At 33.0% G+C, this 20,585-nt stretch overlaps 1 protein-coding gene across 8 annotated transcripts in view; it reads left to right on the top strand.

Annotated features, from left to right (window-relative positions):
• Nucleotides 1-20,585, top strand: part of LCORL (ligand dependent nuclear receptor corepressor like) — a 125,397-nt gene that overhangs the window by 89,784 nt on the left and 15,028 nt on the right. For 4 of the 8 annotated variants that reach the window (XM_045834488.1, XM_045834486.1, XM_045834489.1 and 1 more), the window contains 2 exons: nucleotides 6,019-6,112; nucleotides 14,051-18,879. The exons of 1 other annotated variant lie outside the window; for it this stretch is intronic. In XM_045834488.1, coding sequence (XP_045690444.1) covers nucleotides 6,019-6,112; nucleotides 14,051-18,879 — 4,923 coding nt within the window. Of the gene's footprint in view, nucleotides 1-6,018; nucleotides 6,113-7,446; nucleotides 9,945-14,050; nucleotides 18,880-20,585 lie in introns of those variants that run through there. 3 more of the 8 variants (XM_045834491.1, XM_045834492.1, XM_045834494.1) reach the window with 3 other exon arrangements.

Genomic DNA, 20,585 nt, shown 5'->3' with positions numbered 1-20,585 from the left:
TAAGGTCAGCTTTTGGAGTCTTCGTTTTCCTTGCCCTGTCTTTTACAAACTGTAAACTGACTTAAAACATAGTTGTCCTAAGGAAAACATTTTCATTTGCTTCTTGTTGTTGGAGAGGCAAATGAAACACCTTGTTAGAAAGTTGTTACAGGTGTTACTTAGTAACAAGGTATTACATTCTAACAAGGTGTTTCTATATTAGAGATACTTATTTTTGTGCTTTCATTTCTACAAATTTGCACAAATACTCTGAACCTCAGAAACTGGGAGGAAGTAAGTCATGCATTGCTTGTGCAAATGACTTTTTTTTGTCCTGGTACACTTAAAAATACACGTAGAAATACCATTGGCATATCAAAAAAACTGTTTCAATTTCATTTTTAATCTGGGGCCAAGGTAAAAACTTCTCCTTAATTATAAAACACAGAAGAAATTTGCACCCTGGGGACCTTTATCATTATCATCACAACCATGAAGAATTTACCAGTCCTATACCAAACAAGATCAAATGTGGGCAGACAGAAGAGCAGCACTTCATTGGCCTTGTTGGTGTCATTTTCTACCGTGAGTTCCACTGACTATCCTACTAGAACATCAGTATAGTAAATTTCTGACTACATTGTACTTGTTTCCATGCTTGTTTCCCCACTGTAATCTACGCTTGAGAGCAGGAGACAGTCTGTTTGCTTGTATCCCCAGTGCATGTATGACACGTGACATACTGGATTTATTGGATTAAAAAATCTTCACTATTTTCAGATGCTACTGACAAAATGAGATTTGATCATTGGACTTATGATCTTTGAGCACTGAAATTTTTTATTTTAAATATTTCAGTTGGAAAATACCCTACAATATTATTATACTTTCTCAAACAACATATGGAATATTAAGTGTTAACATGAAAATTAATTATTGTACTTCCTCATAATGACCTGACATTTTTACAGTTATTTTCCCTTAATCTATTTGGTAACAGATAAGTAGAAATTTTTTTAAGAATTATTACACTACTATGGCTGTAGTATGCCAGTCATTTACTACGTACAAAGGAAGCAAAGAACACAATAGAAAATATTTTTGCCCTCATGGGTCTTCTATTCTGCCTGGGTAGACAGAAAAAAGGTAAACAAATCAATAAAAACATAATTTCACAAGGTGATCGGATCTATAATGGAAATGAAACTCAGTGACAGCAAGGAGTAATAACAGTAGCAGGTGGGAAGATGTTACTATATTGGAATAAATGATTAGGCAAAGCCTCTGAGAAGGTGATTTGTCCAATCTACAACCAGTAAATGGAAACAATTTGTATTTATTTTTAGGGACATATTCAAATAGATGGAAAAATACAGCATAATAATCTGTTCCTATCACCCAGAACTATCTCATCCTTTCATTTATTCTTGGCAACAGCCACCAATAATACCTATTTATGTGTCTATAAGCAAAATAATTTTGTGTGCTTTAAAAATGTATATAATGCATACTAAATGCACTATTGTTGATTTAGTCCTACTACTTTTGTTACTAATCATATTAGCAAAAATTAAAAATCTCAACTATATCAGGTCTTGTCAAAGATATAGGAAATTTGGAAATATCTACTGAATATGTCCAAGAAAAGTTTTTATACACAAGGAAATATTTGGAAGTATTTTTATTTCAGTGTTGTTTGTAGTTGCGAAAAACTGAAACAACCTAGGTACCTACCAATGGTAAATAAATTTCAGCCTCCCTCTCTCCTTCTACTTACTTTGTATTGCCCTAGAGCAGTGATTTTCAACCCTTTTTGTCTCATGGCACACATAAGCTAATTACTAAAATTCTTCAGCACACCAAAAAATACATTTTTTGTCATCTAGACAAAAAAATAAGTATAATTTTGATTCACACCAGACAGCTATTGTAACATTCACTGTTGTAATTTTTTTTTTAATTTGGCAGCCTGAGGGAAGAGAGGTCAGTGCCTCTGACTAAATAGTCAGGTATTGCATGTTTTAAGAATTCTTGCAAGCACACTGACTAGCGTGCCATGGCACACTGGTTGAAAATCGCTGTCCTAGAGCATTTAGCATAATAAGTGCTTAGTTTTTATTTGAGGTAGTTATTAATATTTTGGAAATATGTACACAAAAAACAATCTATTTATGCTATGGTAGTTCCGTTGTGAAGGAGGATGCTGATGCATGCAGTCACCATTGAGCTGAATAGAAGTCATCAGCAGGAGCAAGAAGTGCCCTTCATCTCCCACTCCTGATCTTCCTTTTTCTTAACCCTTCTTCCCAGCTGTGTCTTCCCTTTTTTTTGTTTTTGTTTTTGTTTTTCTAATTCATAGAGTCATGGGGTGATTCATTACCACTTTTCTAGCTCTTAAGCTACAGCCTTCGTGAAGGAAAATGAAATTATGATACCAGCAAAGTACAAAAAAAAATAGGTGATAATATTCCTTTTAAAAAGTGAGATTTTTCTATACATAACTGAAACTTATCTAAAAATCTTTTTATGTGTGTATCTGTGATCTTGTATTCACTACATAAATGTTCATTGACTAAAGAATTTTACTGTGTGGCAGAAATGTGTTGAGGAAGGATATTTTCCATTTTCACTGAGTTTAATGTGTTTCTTTAGTTAACAGATACTTTTAGAGCACAATTTCTAATATAGGCAACCTACGTTTGAAGAAGGGACAAAAAATATAAAAGTATTTCTCACCTGGGTCACAGCAGGTGAGAATTCCTAAAGAAAAGGAATCAGGAGTATAAGCCTGATTTGTGTAGCTCTGTTAAAGTTGGAAGAGCGCTTCTCAAGCTCATCCTAGCTATAACCAGGGCTGTGTGTGGCTGTCAACACAGCAGCCAGTGAGTGGTCCACAAAGGACAAGAATGCCTTTATTGCCTTAGCTAGGGAGCTGTAGCCCAGTTTGCATAGTTAATGTAGAGGAGAGAGAGAAGGGGGTTGTTATACCTCCTTATTTCTGGTTTGTGGAATAATTGACTTTATTTTGACCATATTAAAAGTGTAGAAGAGTTTAGAATTGGAGACTTTTTTATTAATTCATTCTGTAACATCAACTAGGAATAACACACTAATAGTGTGTTTGACCTGCTACAAACTACATGAAACATGAGCAAAATCAAAACTAGTGAATTGAATGATAAATCTGAATATGGATTAGGTAATCATTTTTGAAGGAGGTAGTCTTATGAGGTCTTGAAGTAGTAAAATTTTAATTGCTGAAGAAGAGAAATGGGATAGTAAAAGACATTTCTTTCTTTCTTTAAAATTTAGTAGCTTGTAGCACTCTACTATGTACAAAGTAAAAATGAAAAAGGTAAGACCTCTGACCTTGAGGAGTTTGGTCTTATGGAAGAAAAAGATATGTAAGTCAATAATTGCATGAGAATGTCATAAGTGTTATAGGACACTGTTGACTCACGGGACACAGTAATCAGCCTCCACTTGGGATCTCAGTCTTAAAAGAGAGTGTGAGTTTGACAAGTTGAAAAGCTAGAAAGACCATTCTAGGCAGAGGGAATCATGCAGAGTCCTGAGAGTCCTGAGGCCACATAGCACAGGTAAGGAACTACAGGTAGTTAGATACACAGGAAGTGTGATTTGGAGACTAAGCATAAAATTGGGTTTAATGGATAAACTAGGACAAGACACTTCAAGTTATAATTTTTGAAGGTATGATGTATGTATACTTTGTTTACCTGTCCATTTTCCCCTTTTACTATTTTTAATTTTTTATCTTTACCCAAGGATATTTTTTTATTATTGATTTTAGAAACAGAGGAAGGGAGAGAGGAACATCAGTGTGAGAGAGAAACATCAATCAGTTGCCTTTTGTATGTGCCCCACCAGGGATTGAACCCGCAGCCTTTTGGTATAAGGGATGACATCCCAACCCACTGTGCAACCTGGCCAGGGCTCCTTTTAATCTGGGCATTCTAACCCCTAGCCATACTGAATTTCTTTAAGTTCTTCAAAATTCTATTCAGCAAATATTTATTGAACACATATTGTGTGCCAGGCAGTTAGGATCCATCAGTGAATAAAATAGACATGGTCTCTGCCTTCCTAGTTTACAGTCAGGTTGCTAATGCTGCCAAGTATGTAAAAACTAGAATACAGCCTACCAAATGCTAATAGTATGGATAAATATTGCAGGAATAGGAACCTACAATTATGATGACCAACCAAGTCCAAGTTGTGCCTGAATGACTGAATGATGAGTAAGATTTGGTGAGCACTAGGATGAGTGTGGGGATAGAAGGAGGAGAGGATTAGGAGTCTCTAGGCAGAGGAAACTAACTGAAAGTGTGAAAGCCCACCAATGAGAGATAGCAGAGCACGTTCCCACCTGTGGACCTTCTCGGGCCGTTCTCTCCACAGCAGATGGATGCTTTCAAAACATATGAAAATTGTGTCAGTCTTATCAGAATTCTGCCATGGTTTCCTATCTCTCTCAAAATAAAATTCAGATTTCTTACCGTGACCTACAAGACCCAATAAGACTCGACTTCCTACAACTTTTTCTCATCTCACTCAGCCTGACTTTCTCTACTCCAGCCACCCTGACTTCTTTGCTGTTCCTCAAACACTCCAGACATGATTTCATATCACACACAGCCTTTGCACTAACTTCCTTCAGAAGCTTTCCCCAGGTAATCTGCTTGGTTGGTACTCTCACTTTGTTCAAGGCAGAGAGACTGTTACTGGTAACACTCAGTAAAATAGCAACCTCTTTTGGCTTAACCTCCATACTCAGTCAGCTTACCTCTGCTTTGTTTTTCTTAATCACCCGTCTAAAAATACATTGGGTGGTGGTGATGGTGGTGCATGACTTACCTTACTGCATCTTAAGCACCATGATAGGTACTTGGTGTGCTGTTTCTTCTACTGCTCTCCAAATTCTTACAATAGTGCTTTACACATAGTAAGCCCTCGAAATTATTTTGAATTATACATAGTAAGTGATAGGTAGGATATTTTCTTATTTTTTTCATTTTTTGTCTTACCAGGGCACTTAAGTGTTAAGTAGATTTATATGATAACAGTAAAACCCACCTGATTTTTTAAAAAGTAGTATTTTTTAGTATATTTTTAAACATATATTTTCTTGTTCCTTATAGCTTAAATTTTTAATTTTCTAGCTGTCAATAAAGATACTATTTACTGTGTTTTATCTTTTTATTGATTTTTTTAGAGAGAGAAAGGAAAGGAGAGGGAGGGAGGGTAGGGGAGAGAGAGAAAGATAGATAGGCACTGATTTATTTTTCCACTTATTTATGCATTCATTGGTTGATTCTTGTATGTGCCCTTAGCGTTGATCAAACCTGCCGCCTTAGTGTATCAGGATTACACTCTAACCAGCCGAGCTACCCAGCCAGGGCCCTTACGTGTTTTAAATTCATAGTTTATTTTTATCCTTGTTGATAATAAAGTTTGTCAAATTAACAATAAGTCTGAATCATCGAAGTTTTATTTATGTAAACTTAACACTGTAATAGTAATAAAAAGTAACTACATTTTAATGACAAATACTTAGGCAATTGTTTTCTAACAGGTATATTCCTAAAGTGTTATGCTGTTATATCTTCAGTCACAGATATTACCATGATACATGATTCAACTGTTGTACATTTCAGTTATTTAAAATAGTAAATTTTTACACTGTAATTTCTAAGAACACATTGGTTACACATGGAGTCACAGTTTACCTGAAGTATGTGTTCCACATACTGCTAGTCCTAGTAAATGCTAATTATTGTTCTTATTTATTATAATTTTCCATGCTCTCCTTTGTGCACTTTATATCATTCCTGCTTTCCCAAAGAGTCATCTGGGCATCCTTGAATAGAAAGCAGTCATGGATGAGCAGTCAAATGGCTGTTCACTGCAGACAGTGGGAAAGGTGACCAAAGGTTGATTTTAAACAGGTTTTGTGCCATAACCTGTTTGTTTCTTTAATTTGTCACAAATATAAAGTTTTTTCTCTTGCAAAAATTATAGGGGATGGAGTGTTAGATCTCTCTACAAAGAAAACCAGCATAAAATCTGAAGAGTCATCCATATGTGATCCTACTTCTGAAAATTCAATGGCTGGGTAAGCAATATCTAGGAAATATACTATAACATTAATATAAAGTTATCTCTGCAGAGAACTCTTAATACTGCTCTGAGTAGATTGACATATACAGTTTTCGTCCAGAAGCTTTGTCACTCATAAGTGTTTGTCTCTCATACCTTCCATGTGTCCTTTCTCTTTCTTTTTTATTCTTTCTGTTAAAGAAAAGTTATCAGAACAATCACCAAACTTTAGTTCATGTTACTAAAAATGAACTACCAACTAAACCATAGAATTTAAACTGAGAAGCAGGACAAGTAGAGAGAATTTTAAATTCAGTATTCCGAAGGCAGTTTTAAGGGAATTATGTAATTTCACTATTTAATCTTTTTAAACAATAAATTTTAAAAGTACTATACTTACTAATTCTTACAGTTAGCCGAGAGTGTTTATGTTTTTTCCATTGTGATTTAGGTGTGGTGGCAAACTATTTAATATACCTCATAATCACCACAAAAAATCCTTTTATGCTTTGATTGAAATCTGTCATTACATTAATTTTATAGATAATTAGTATGAAATGCTGTTCTGTTGGATTTTGGGATTTTTTTAAATAACTTGCATCTTCCCATTAACAAGCTATACAGGAAGCTTTTCTGTCACATTTAAATGTTAGATGTAGAGTGTAGTAATAATTTGTTTAAACTACAGGTGTAGTAGTATTTGAATCATGAGGTATATAGCAAGCTTTCTGTTTGAGAAACTCAAATTACAATGATAAATTTGAAGTAGCAATAACATTTATAATATCTAAAATTATTTACCCAAATATAACTTATTTCTTGTCTCAAATTGTAAGTTTTTATCTAGAGAAAAATTGGTCTTGTGGAAATATGGGATGTTTGTGTTTGGAAATATTCTTACTGCTACAAATTTCCTTTAAAGGGGTTGACTCTTTTATTACTTGTTTAGCGGTAACGTCACGTTTCTACTAACAAAAACTCCTTTAGGATTTGGGTATTTTTTTATAATGGAACTCTAATTGTACAAGTAAAAATTCTAAGTGTTGCTCTACAAGCATCTGTCAGAGGAATAGCAACATCATGAGAGTATTTTTACAAATACTGAGTTAGGATTTTATGTTCTTGGAAGGTCTGCCTGTTGGGGCCACCGTATGATTGCCACATTGTCCTACCAGGACTGTAGCGTTTGCTTTGATAAGGAGTAACTACTACATCTCACAGACTTAAAAGAGTATAAGCAGTGATGTTACCTAAGCAAGGAGTATAATAAAGGAGTGGACCCTCCCCTTCCATAGCTGTGTGAGAGTCTCTCATACATCAGTTTACCATCGTTTCATTCCATCCATCCAGGAGACTACACAGAAACAGAGAGGACTATGTGGAAAGAAGTGCTGAGTTTGCAGATGGTTTGCTCTCAAAAGCTTTGAAAGACATTCAGTCTGGAGCACTGGACATAAATAAAGCAGGCATACTTTATGGCATACCTCAAAAAACTTTACTTCTCCACTTAGAAGCCTTACCAGCAGGGAAGCCTGCATCTTTTAAAAACAAAACTCGAGATTTCAATGATAGTTACTCATATAAAGACAGTAAAGAAACTTGTGCAGTGCTGCAAAAAGTAGCCTTGTGGGCAAGAGCTCAAGCAGAGCGCACAGAAAAAAGTAAACTCAATCTACTTGAAACCTCAGAATTAAAATTCCCAACAGCTTCCAGTTACCTCCATCAGTTAACTCTACAGAAAATGGTTACTCAATTTAAAGAAAAAAATGAAAGCCTACAGTATGAAACTTCACATCCTACTGTACAGTTAAAAATTCCTCAGCTACGAGTAAGTTCTGTTTCCAAACAACCTGATGGTCCTGGTCTGCTGGATGTTATGTATCAAGTTTCTAAAACCTCTCCAGTCCTAGAAGGATCAGCTCTCCAAAAACTGAAAAATATACTCCCTAAACAGAACAAAATAGAATGTTCTGGGCCCATAACTCACTCAAGTGTTGACTCTTATTTTCTACATGGGGACCTCTCTCCTTTGTGTCTTAATTCTAAAAATGGAACAGTTGATGGAACCTCTGAAAATACTGAAGATGGATTGGATCGAAAAGATAATAAGCAACCCAGGAAAAAACGTGGCCGTTATCGGCAATATGATCATGAAATAATGGAAGAGGCTATTGCAATGGTAATGAGTGGAAAAATGAGTGTTTCCAAAGCACAAGGAATTTATGGGGTACCTCACAGCACTTTAGAATACAAGGTAAAAGAAAGATCTGGAACACTGAAGACTCCTCCGAAGAAGAAACTCCGATTAGCAGACACTGGGTTATATAATATGACAGATTCAGGGACTGGCAGCTGCAAGAATGGCAGCAAGCCTGTGTAGATTATTTGTTAGGAAAATGTTTGTGTGTGTGTATGTGTGTTTGCGTGTGTGTGTATGTGCACAGGTGTGTATTTGTGTGTCTATATACACACATGTGGGAATTACAGATGCTCACTCTGACAGGAGACATGAAATTTTACAGTTCAAAAACCACTTACATGCCTTTTGAAAAAAGTTTTATTCAGGGTTTTCACTGTGGACAGATTATATAGTTGCTTACTTAATTCTGATAGTTTGTATTTAATCCTTGTATAAATAGGTGAAAAAGATTCAGGTTTTCTTTAGTAGTCAATAGCATAAAGCATTGTGGGAAAACGAGTAATTGTCAAGTGAAACATTTTTATAGGTGAAAGACCACTCCAGCCATTCAGTTGAACCATCTTATAATGGAAATATGATATTAATAGTTTATAAACATTTTAACATACTTACAGTTATTGTAAGTACATCAAACAACAAAGTTTAGACAGCTATATCCATGCTAAGAAAAATTAATATATACAGTATTAGTACACTACAGTGCATTCTATGAAATATGAAATGCACTCAAGTGCATCCACCAGGAATAGAAAAGAAAACCTTAAATGATATGTATAATGAAATTTAATATTTATCATTTAATAGTTGATTTAGCAGGATGTTGGGGTTTATAAGGTATATGCTTCTTAAAAAAAAAACTGACACATAGTTAACCCCAGCAACTATAGAATCTTTTAATATAAGATGGAATACTAAGGACAAAAAGTAATTTAAATTTAATTATTAAAATAATTTAATTTTGTTTTTCATTTGAAAAATAAGCTAATGTGTAAGGTTAGAAAAGAAAGTTGGAATGCAACTTAGAGCATGTTTATAATGTGCACAGAAAAAACTTGAGAATGATAATTTTGGTTTAAATGTGCTGGTTAGTTGATGTTATGACTACTTTAAATTTTAAGGATTGTGACACACTCCTACTATTGAAAAACCTCAGTGTAACTTTAATATATTTGCTGCTGTGACATTTCAAAACATTTTCAGTTTATCAAAATGAATTACAGATTTCATTTTGGTGGGCAGAACATTATCATTTTGCTAATAACCAAATTTGCAGTTTGTTCAGGGTCTTGAATAGATTTACAAATATTTAACACTGAAGCTGTTTTGAACTTTCAGTAATGTAAACTCTCTACTAATTGGGTAGTTAGAAGTTGGGCAGTGCATTTTAACTTTTACCGGACTCATAAGAGATAAGTAATTTTTATATGGCAGTTTTAAAATGTGGTTCAGAGTATCCATGTTGGATTTATGGAGAATGCAGTTTTAGTAGTAAAATGTTATAAAGCATGTGCCTCCATATAAAGAATGGGGATTTGCTTCATATATTCAAAATTCTTTGAGTACCCCTTTTCTCTGTTAAAATTCAGGTTCTGATCATTTTTCTAAGCCAGTTTTCCTAAATCCAAAAGGAATACTTCAAGCTGAATTTTAAAAAAAAAAAAATAAGTGCACCTTGTCAAATACTTGTGTTTTTACACTTGTGTTTGTGTGTATCTAATAATCACATACAGATGTAAAACTAAAGAGATTTTCAGCTATTACATTTAAAAACTGCTTACATACGTTTAAAGAAACTGAAGAGTGGGAACCTAAACAATTAAGTTGTTATTTGGTCTCTTAGATCTATACTGAACCCTCTTCAGCTGTTAATGTTATCTGCATAGTAGGGTATGAATCCTCTTGCTCTTTTTTTTCCCCCCAAGAAAGTATACATAATAGATTGCAAAACAGCAGATGTCAGGGTCATCTTTCTTTTTAAAGAATTAAGCCATATTTTGTGAGGGCCAGAACTTGGATTATTTAATATATTACCCCTCCCCCCACTGAAAAACAAAGTTAAAGATAAAGTAAATGTTTCCACACAATTTTATTGACCTCTTTATATAGAATTTTACTTGCAAAAATTTGGGGGCTTGAATGCATTACATAATATTTATATTGTATTGAGCTTTTTTATTCCTCACACTATATTTACATTAATAAATTGATTGAGAAGTTTATAGTAAAGGGATACTTAACAGAACTCTTTTATATCATTTAAAAGATGACCTGACCAAAAACTTTACAGGATTCATAAAATCAGGGATCATTTTGCTATTGACTTCACAGTGATCAGTAGTTTTATAGGTAATATTATAGTTAATTTGCAGCATTTTAGTACTTGTATTATTTATTTTTGGTCAGAAATAATAAATTAAATATTTTTTGATAGTTTATAGGTAATGATCAACCCATAACTTTTAAAAGGAAAAAAGTTTCTAATTATTGAGTTAACTTTTGATTATATGAACGAGGAAAGGCAGGGAAATTTATGGGTTCCCTTTCTCACCAGTGATTCTATTAAGATGTTCTTTATGTTAAACTTTCAAAGTACTTTATAAATTTAGTTACCAGTTACTACTTATCAATTGACAATTTTCTGAAATATCCAGTTTCAGCAGACTTTTAATGAAGGTGAAAGCAACCCTTATGTGCTTTCTACTTATTTGAATGTTCCTCAAGTATTTTATATTTAAAAAAAAAAAGGAAAAGAAAAAAACAGTGCCTCTGTTTTTAGAAAACTACTGCTCAGTAAAAAGTTGTTTAAACCACTTCTGGTAGCTAATGACAATTTTATATTAAATTGTATACTAACTTTAGTGAGACTGATTTTTTTAGTTGTTTACAGTACAAATACTTGTATTTGTTTTTTAATTGCAGTATTTTCATTGTCGCAGTAATTTAGTAAAACTCTGTGGCTGCCTTGATTTTGACAGATTTTGTTAATATAAACTGATTGTTAGGCAATTAGTTATATTTATGCATAAATCAATTGCACTATAATTCATGAATTATTTATTACAATATTTTCTAATGAATTCATGTATCTGTCTTGTGTTGTAAATGTACTGTAATTCTGTTCCTACTTTGTGTTGTTATATATCTAAATCTGATTGTATGAATTTTAATTGTTCAGTTAACGTGTTTCTAGGTTGTAATTTGTAGTAAAGCACTTCAATGCTTTTGCACTTAAATTTACAACACTGTTGGTGTGTGATTGATTTACTCATTCAGTAAAAGAGAAAAAAGAAAAGCAAAGAAAAAACTGACTACACTGACTTCTTTAATTCATTCTAGGAAGCCGTTTTATTAAGATGAAATACTAGAAATGGACTTTCTCCAAAACTATTTCAATAACAAAATGTGTAATGGGAAAACGGATAGTAACACACAAGAATAGGCAGGATGTTTTGGTCTGTAAATCAAACAGGAAAAGAGTAGAAAAAATTTTAGCATTAAAACAAAGGAAGCTATGAAAGATACAATTTTAGAACCTTTAATCACTTGGGAATAAATTCTAGATTGGAGACTTACGAGTTTTCAACTATTATTCATATTAGGTTTAATGTATTATATTTTTCTTTGAGATTTTTAACATGCAAGAAAGAAATATGGAAAAGGAAAAATTTGAAGCCAAGTAAACATATTATAGAGTTTTATAATTGGAGAACTTAATTATCAAATATCTGAATCTAATCCAATATCTGAATATCTAATTAGGAACTTTATTAAGCTATTCTTCATATAGCATTATATGGAAATTACTGGCCACTATAGTATTTTTTGGAATTTTATTATTAGAAGTAATAAACTGAGAAGTAATTAAATACAAATTTCCTTACAATGTTAGAAGAGAAAGAGAAAAATCTCGTGGTTTTCAGAATACTTAACATTAGTCATTAATTTATATTATTTCTCTGTCTTACTTGATTTTACTAACGGAAAACAGCATTTGAGCATTTCAGGAACTGTTATAAAAGCAAATTAATCTTTAAAATACAGTGCAATATATTTTTCTGAAAAGTATGTAAAAATCTTTAACTGTTTAGTCACATATGTGCTTAATAGGCCATACAATAACTCTAAAGAAACTTTTGAAGTCTGTTTATCAGAATTTTGGGGGGTGAGGGTGTTCTTCTGCTTATGTGAAAATTATAATTTTTAATTTGCTGAAAAATAGCATAATTTTATTTATATCTTTATAATTGATAGTTAACACTTTTTCCTCTTTTGTTCCCTACATATATTTTTTTTGAATTATCTAATATTGAATCTTGGGAGTTAGTTTCATCATTTTACACCCCAACCATGATAAAATTTACAATATTTATTTTCAGAAAGAAAATGTTACTGGGGTAATGTCATATCTTCATCTGTCTAGAGGTGGCAGTGAACTTTATTGTAATTTCCTATCTTTTCTCACTTTGATAACTACTTTATACCTAATCACATGCTAGTTTTAGTGAAATATCAGTTGAATCTAGTAAAGTTATTTTTTATTAGAAAAATTTTGATCTAATGTTCAAAATTTGCCTGGTATTTTTCCTATTCAAATAACTTTTTATAAAATGTAAATAAAATGTTTCATACTTATCTGTAAAACAAATTAAGCCATTTTTAGCAAACAAAATAAAATCAGTCCCACTTTTCATTTTAAAAGAATTCATTAATTTTTAATGTGCATGAACATAACCTTTTATTAAATAAAACTCATTCTTCTGTAGCAACTCATAATCAGCATGTCCCAATTCCAACCCTAAATTCTACAAACCAGGAGCTTCTAGCAATAACAACAAACATAAGAAGTCAGGAGTGGGAGGCTGTTTTCATGTACAGAGTTTGGTGATATGTTTAATTTAAATGGATGCTTTTCTGAAACAGAATTCTTTTATATATTTTATTCCTCTTACTGCTGGTAGCCGGATTAAAAAATTTTTGTAGACTTCTACATTGATTGCTAAGTAATAATGAGTCTCAGTTAAAGTTAGATATATATAGTAGTTTCTGCAGTGGACATTTTCCAGCATTTGAGATTAAATAATTAGGTAAGTAATGCCTTTAGTTTCAATGTAATTACTTTAATATTTAAAATCAATTAAAAATAGATTTCATTTTTTAATAGCTTAAATTTTTTATTTTTATTAGGTTAAAATGCCTGCAGCTTAATCTTAGAACAGACATTTTGTTATTTATATGAAATCTAAATCCCTTAATTTTTCTTGTGATTATGCAAAGATTTTATTAATAATATTTTCATTAACTTGAAAAAATGTATTTTAAATAAAGATTTTCTCATACATCTCTTTTTTTATTTGCACTAATACCAACTGATAATTATCAAAGTAACTTATAAAATGTCTACTTTACAAAAACTTTAACTCCTGGTGAAGCACTTTCATTAAATATTCTTAATATATTCAAAGATCTAAACACTAGCAATCTGGAAATACAATCATATCTATAACCATCAGCTTTTATATAACAAAACCAGGGTTTTGTTTTGACTCTTAGACTTTGCCATAGGAGAGAATCATCAGTGTTTCATTTTACTTAAGCTGAACGATAATCAAGATGCCATTATTGAAGCTCTGTGGAAGTTAGTATACTGTCCAGCAATACCAAAATAGCTTTTGTTCAAACTCTGTTAAAATTATAACTCCTTATAATGTTGGTATTTTTGCTGTAATTCATTTTTTGTTTGATTTTTATTTTTAGTTCAACTGTTGATGCAAAATCAGAGGAAGCTACTAAAATGGAAAAAGGAAAATCAGCATTAAGCAAAGTTTTGGAATCTTTGTGCATACATCACCAGCAACAAGTTTTGGCTATGTTGAAATTTCTAGTCCAAGAGCAGAATGCTGCTTCTCTTTGCTGTTGTAATACATCATATACTGTGTCTTCAGAATCTCAAAAGTCCCTAATTGAAGATGATTTACATGGTCTATTCTGTAATTGTGAATATAGGCTGGCAGAAAGAGGGTGTTTACAAAATGAAAGACAAAGCCCTGGTTTTGTGCCTCTGCCAGTCTGTATTAAAGATTTACATTGTTTGTCGTGCCAAACTGTAACTATTGAACACATTAAGACAGTAGTGAATAGAGGAATTGCAAACAGTTATACTTCTCACAGGTGCTGTTCTGGACTGTTGCCAAACACTCACTCTACAAAATTGGCCTTTCATACTCCTCTTTCATCAAAGGAAGTACGCGGTGATGTTTCAGTCAGTCTTGAAGACATTTGTAGATCTCGAAGTCCCTCACCCCCACCATTATCACCTGTACAGCCTGAAGGATTTGAAAAATTGAAAGATGTCATCTCAGAGCTTTCAGCCTTAGAAAATAACAGACTTGAAACAAACATTAACCAGCCTCCATTTCTCACACCAGCAGAAATAAGTAGTGACAAAGGTTATCATGAGGATAAACTACATAAAACTGAAGTATCCAGTAACTCTGATTCTTTGCTCTTGGAAGGCAGCAATAATTATACTACAAATCATGAAAAAGGTGAAACTACTGTAATTTTTAAAGATTTAATGGACCGTATTAATGAAAAATTAAAATCAATAGAAACTACAGATATGACAAACCTTATCAAGTTACCTAGCAGTGATTGTAATACAGATAATGATTTAAAATTGAGAGATTTAATAACCTCCCTCTTGCATAATGCAAAGGCCAGTGATTACAGTTTTATGGAATTGCTGAGTCAACACGATAAAAAGGTAGAAAATAAAATTATTCAGACAAGATTTCGAAAGCGTCAAGAAACATTATTTGCAATGCATAACTCTCCTGATTCACCCATGTATAGAAGGCAGTCTTTGCAGATAAAAAGAGAACTTGCTAGTCTTGATGAAAATTTTATAAGAAAGAAATGCAGTGAAAAATTTTCAAGGAAACTGATATGCAATGATGTGATATTTTCAACAAACAAAGAAGAATTCTGTCATTACCAAGGGCCTTCTTTACAAAATTCTGAAAACCTTCAAGACAGCCATCGTGCAGAAATAGCATTTTCACCAGATTATGCATTACAGTCATTGCAACTACCTCTTCATAATTTAGAAGCTAACTTGGCTTTTGACACATTTTCAGAAAGCTTAAAAAAAATTACACCTGAGAAAATAAACATAAAAAATACACAGGAGAAATCTGCAGCTGGAAAGTTTTTGCAAAATCATAAGGAGAACTCAAAATTAGAGAATACGCAAACTCCTTTGAAAGGTGATGTCCCTGGATTTTTTAGCAGAACTAAACGAAATATTGTGCCTCCAGGATGGTATTCTATATATGTAACAAATAATTATGTTCTCAAAAAATCCCCTAAGTCCAAAAAAGTTTCTGAATCTACAAAAAAAAAAGATCAAGTGAAAAGTATTCAAATTGAAAGCTCACACAATATAGATCTAAACAAAATTGCGATGAATTCTAATTTACAAGTTGTTGTGGAGCGTTTGGAAGATACAATAAATATGGCCAAGAAGTCTTGGAATAATCAGTCGTTATCAGAAGGATATAAAGCATCCAAGAAATTGAAAGAAATTGATGGTAAAGATCAAAATGCCGGTAGAAATATGACTCTCACTATAAGTAGAATGACATGCAAAGAGCAGAGTTTATCAAAATCTGTGGTAGCATCCAGCAATATGAAAAGCAATCATATGCCTCCAATAGATTTGAATAAAAGAAGACTCGATAATCTGAAAAAGTCATCTATTTTAGATACGGGTAGCTTGATTTCCACTGTTGAGAATGTACCAACGAAGTATAAAGCCATCGAAAGCTCTTCTTTTTCTACCTATTCTAGTCCCATCAAACTCATGTTTTTATCTGAGGTTAAAAGCGGTGAAGGAGTCAAATATACTTTAACTTCAGTCGGTAATTCTAAATCAAATGTTGATCATCCTTCTTCTGAAAAATGCTCAAACCATCATGTAATTGAAAAAAAAACAGAAACAAATAAGGATATTCCAAATACTAACTTTGAAAATTTTAGTTCCAATCTTAATGATAGTGACACTCTTCAAAGAGAACTAAACAAATTTAATAGTGGAAAAGAATCTGCAGAATCTTCTGCAATGTTTATTGATGATACAAATAGTGATAAGCCCCAAGAAGAACCTAAGGAAAATTCAAGCAGTGCAATTGATTCATCTTTTAAAAGAAAACCAGGTAGACCTAAAAAAATAGGTCCCCAGGTTGTAAAACAGATTAAGCGACCAATTGGAAGACCACCAAAACCGAAAATTGATCAAACGGACATCACCATTTGCCAAAATGAGTCCTTTAGTGCTGGGAAGAAAAGCCCAGAATCTCTCCTATCAGAAGTAAAAGAAGGTATTTATAAAAAGAGTATTACAGTAACTGTTATTTATGGAAGGTCAAGAAGAACTAAAAGGCATGTTTCTGAAGGAAGTATAAACATAAGCAATGTTACGTCTTTAAACAATAAGGTTGCAGATTTTCCAACTGACTATAATAATCTCAGAAATATTAGAGAATATGAACTTGACTCAGGTGAAAGAATAAGTGCTGTGTCAAGTTTGACTACTGAAAGCGAGATCTTAGGGTGTGGCTTTGAATATGTGAGACCTATCAAGAACAAGTCTGTGATACCTCAGCCTTCCAAGAACATTATTCGACCAAATCAGAAGCCTTTGGCAATAATTAGGAAGCCGGGTAGACCTGCAAAAGTGAAAATCTCTGGTATATCTGTAACTATTAATAGAATTTCACCTCAGGAGAGAGAAGTGAGTATTAGCAGCTGCTTACCTCCTTTACAACAAGAAAATACATTGGAAAAAAGTCTGCCTGAAGAAAAGTGTGTTCACCAATGCAGTAAGATGGATACAAGGCACAGTGAAGCTGACATATTTAAGAATGGTTCAAAAAGTATGGTTGCTGCTATACCTTTGAGACATTCTGTTAGGGATAGAAAACCATCTCTGCATTTCTTACATTCATTAGCATCTTCTAGTTCACTTATTTATAGAAATACTCTGCTCCATAAATCATATAAACTCCATTTGCAGAAGGGGAAAAGTCAGAAGGAAAAACATAGGCAGTCAAGGATAAAAATAGCTCCCAAAGGTACACCACGAGCTAGAAATTCAAGGAATGCAAAAAAATGTTTGGAAAATAACAAATTAAGACCCATTTCTGAAATATCCTTGGACCCCATAATTTCATCAAACCCTTTGCTCAGATGGTGGGCTGCTTCTACTTCAAGCGATTCCTTATTAGAAGAATTAAACAATAGATTCGAGCAAATAACAAATGCTTGGGTGCAAGTGAGTGGAGATGAAGCTGAAAATTGTGTTCATAAAAAAAGGGAACACACTGAAAGTAATGATTGCAAAATAGCTAGCCCTTTGAAAACCTGTCTTTTAGAACTTGAAGTCTCACCTGTAAAAATGCTTTTTCAGAAAAAATATGATTTGAATGATCTGTGTACCTGGTTTATGCAAACGACAGAAACACAGTCTCTTTCTCTAGTTAGAAAAGCAAATGCTCGAAACCCTTTAGAAGTAATAAATACCAGAGGAGTTAAATTAGGGACCAAATATTCCGATTTTAATACCAGCCCCTTCAAAAAGCACTTTAAAAAATTTGCACTATCTTCTCCTTCAAAATCAGGGAAGTTGCATATACTACATAAAATGGTTAGCTCTCCACTCTTAAATGTGAAAAGTAATTTAACACTAGGTAGATTCAAAAGGACTGAGTTTAAGAGGTTGCAACATGAAAGGTGGAGAAGAGAGGGAAAGCTGCACACCCATGGAACAGTTGATTGGCTCTCTAAAAGGAGGAACTTGAGATTTTTCTGCCAGAACCAATTTTTAAATAAGACTGAGGGGGGCCCAAACGCTGACATCCCACTCCAAGGGAAAAACACAGTAGATAATCAGTTTATTTTGCCACCTGAGATCAGGGATGGCTTTTTGCAACAGAGAGTGGCAAAGTCTGACTTTAAAACCCATGCTAGTTTAGAGAGTAAATTTAAGTCAGAAGCAAAAGAAAATGGAACAAATTGCAGCCAAAAAGATTTTGAAAAGGGACCAAGACTAGGAAATGTATGCCCAAATAATTGGAGATCAAAAACCTTAAAAGATTGTAGAATATTTTTGAGAAAGATCAACTATCTTGAACACAAAAATACTTTTAAGCTAAATACAGTTATTTATTCTCCTGAATCTGTTGCCAGTGGAAGTAATCATCAGACTCATATGGAAGAATCAAAACGCTTTACCTTAAGATCCCATTCTGCTAGGCAAAATTCTTTTAAAAAACAGTCTAAAGAAATAGAAAATGCTAAGGTAAATAGTCCTGCAGCTGATAAATTTCCTGGCCAACTTGACAATAGTAAATTAAATAAATGCGTTAATTATGACAAGACTCCTTCCGATAGTTCTGAAGTTCTTAGCAAATTGAACAAAAGAAAAAGACCACCATGGAAGACCACAGAAATGTCAACAAAAAGACATAAACGACAGTCTTGCAACAGTGGACAAATGGCAAACTATTATTCAAAATCCCAACTAGGTAAGTTTTTCTCTACTTAATTTTAAAGTTTCATTGTAGGTGCCTCGAGTGAAGCATAAACTGATGGGCAGAAAAGAAACAGCTGATTTAGTTTTAATTTATTTCCAAAATATTTGGACAACCTAATTTCTTGGCACCTAGTATGAAACTCATGAAATTAGGTGCTGCTAAATGTACCAGTGCACTTCCCCACGTGTAATGTGTCCAGGATCTCAAGCAAATTCAAGTACATTTAATAGAGATATGGAAAGCCTCTAAATGTGTATCATTAATATAAAATTGTATTATCTACTTTTGCATTTGATCTAATATAAATACAGAAGACAGTTTGACAGATAAATATGCCCAAGTAACTGTCTAAAAGTTAACTACTACACTACTGACTAATATATATTTATTGTCTGATAATTAGAGACCAGACCATGTCAAAAAAAGGAAGGCTGTAACATGGGTAATAATTCTAGGGGGAACCAGTCTTACACTCACCATTAACTTATGCTCTTTGGTACTGCTGTGCAAACCACTTCAATACTTTGCTTATTTAAACAATATCAAGGAAGAAGATATTTTTTTTCAACAAATCAGCAAACTTGTTGAATAGTGTTTTTCATATTAGACACTGAACTAGATTCCATGAGCATTTCTTTCCAAAGATAATCCATAGTCTATCTTGGGAGAAATGAGCTATACAGCTAATTTTAAGGTGTCGCAAACTGAAATTAAGTAAGCAATTACCTGCTTTCCTCAGTTATACTAACCTGACATTGGCGCCTCCGGGAGACTACTGTTAGCACCTAGCAAAAAGGGGACATGAACACTGTAGTGGCCAATGTAGCCAGTTCTGACTCTGCTCACTGTAAAGGCCTAGACAATTCAAGACACAGAGGGGTGCGGTAGTGCTTCCTGACTGCTCTCCTGACACGAAGCAACGCCAGGCTACATTTGGAAATTTAAGGATAGTTTATCATATGATTGCATTGTCACATTGAATATTTCAGGGCATTTTTCTGGGGGTTGGGTTGGTATTGATGGCTTTATTTCTACCCTTTAAAACTTTTTTAAAAGCTAAAAAAGTACTATCGGGTCTTAGGTTAAAATATTAAAAGCAGTAATTAAACTTGAGTTTTAATATGTAAGATTATTATGGACGCCAAAATTTATTTATTTAACTAAGTAATTTTAAAATGCCTATTTTGGTAATATCCAAACTAACATGCAGTGATTAAAATTTTTTAAATGCAATGATTAAAATTTTAAAATTAAAGTCTTCATTATGAAAAAATATCAAATCTAAAATTATACCCTTTGTTTCTTGCCTTCAGGATAACTGAAAGTAACTGTAACAAATAGAATGTCAGGAAAAAAGAGGGAAGCCTGGTAGTGATTTTTTTAAAAATTATAATCCACCTAAAAATATACACACATATTTTTAAAAGACTGTCATGAATGGAGAATGTAGTGTTTCATTTTTAAATCGCTATACCATCCTCATTTCATGCTGTTCAAGTTTACCAAAGGAAGTCAGCGAGGCATTTGATGAACTCATTTTACAACAGAACTGTTTTGTCCTTTCAGCTTCTTAGCCGTTGTATCTTCCTAAGGTGGAAATATAAAAATTTTATTTTAATGATTTTTCATCATACTAAATATGAGATTACCCTAGAAAAATAAGATGGAAGATGCCTGATTATTACTTTTCAAATTAA

This window comes from Phyllostomus hastatus, unplaced genomic scaffold (assembly GCF_019186645.2).
Source record: "Phyllostomus hastatus isolate PE091 unplaced genomic scaffold, TTU_PhHast_1.1 phas_contig_196, whole genome shotgun sequence".
Lineage (NCBI taxonomy): Eukaryota > Metazoa > Chordata > Mammalia > Chiroptera > Phyllostomidae > Phyllostomus > Phyllostomus hastatus.
This window is presented reverse-complemented; position numbering and strand designations above follow the sequence as displayed.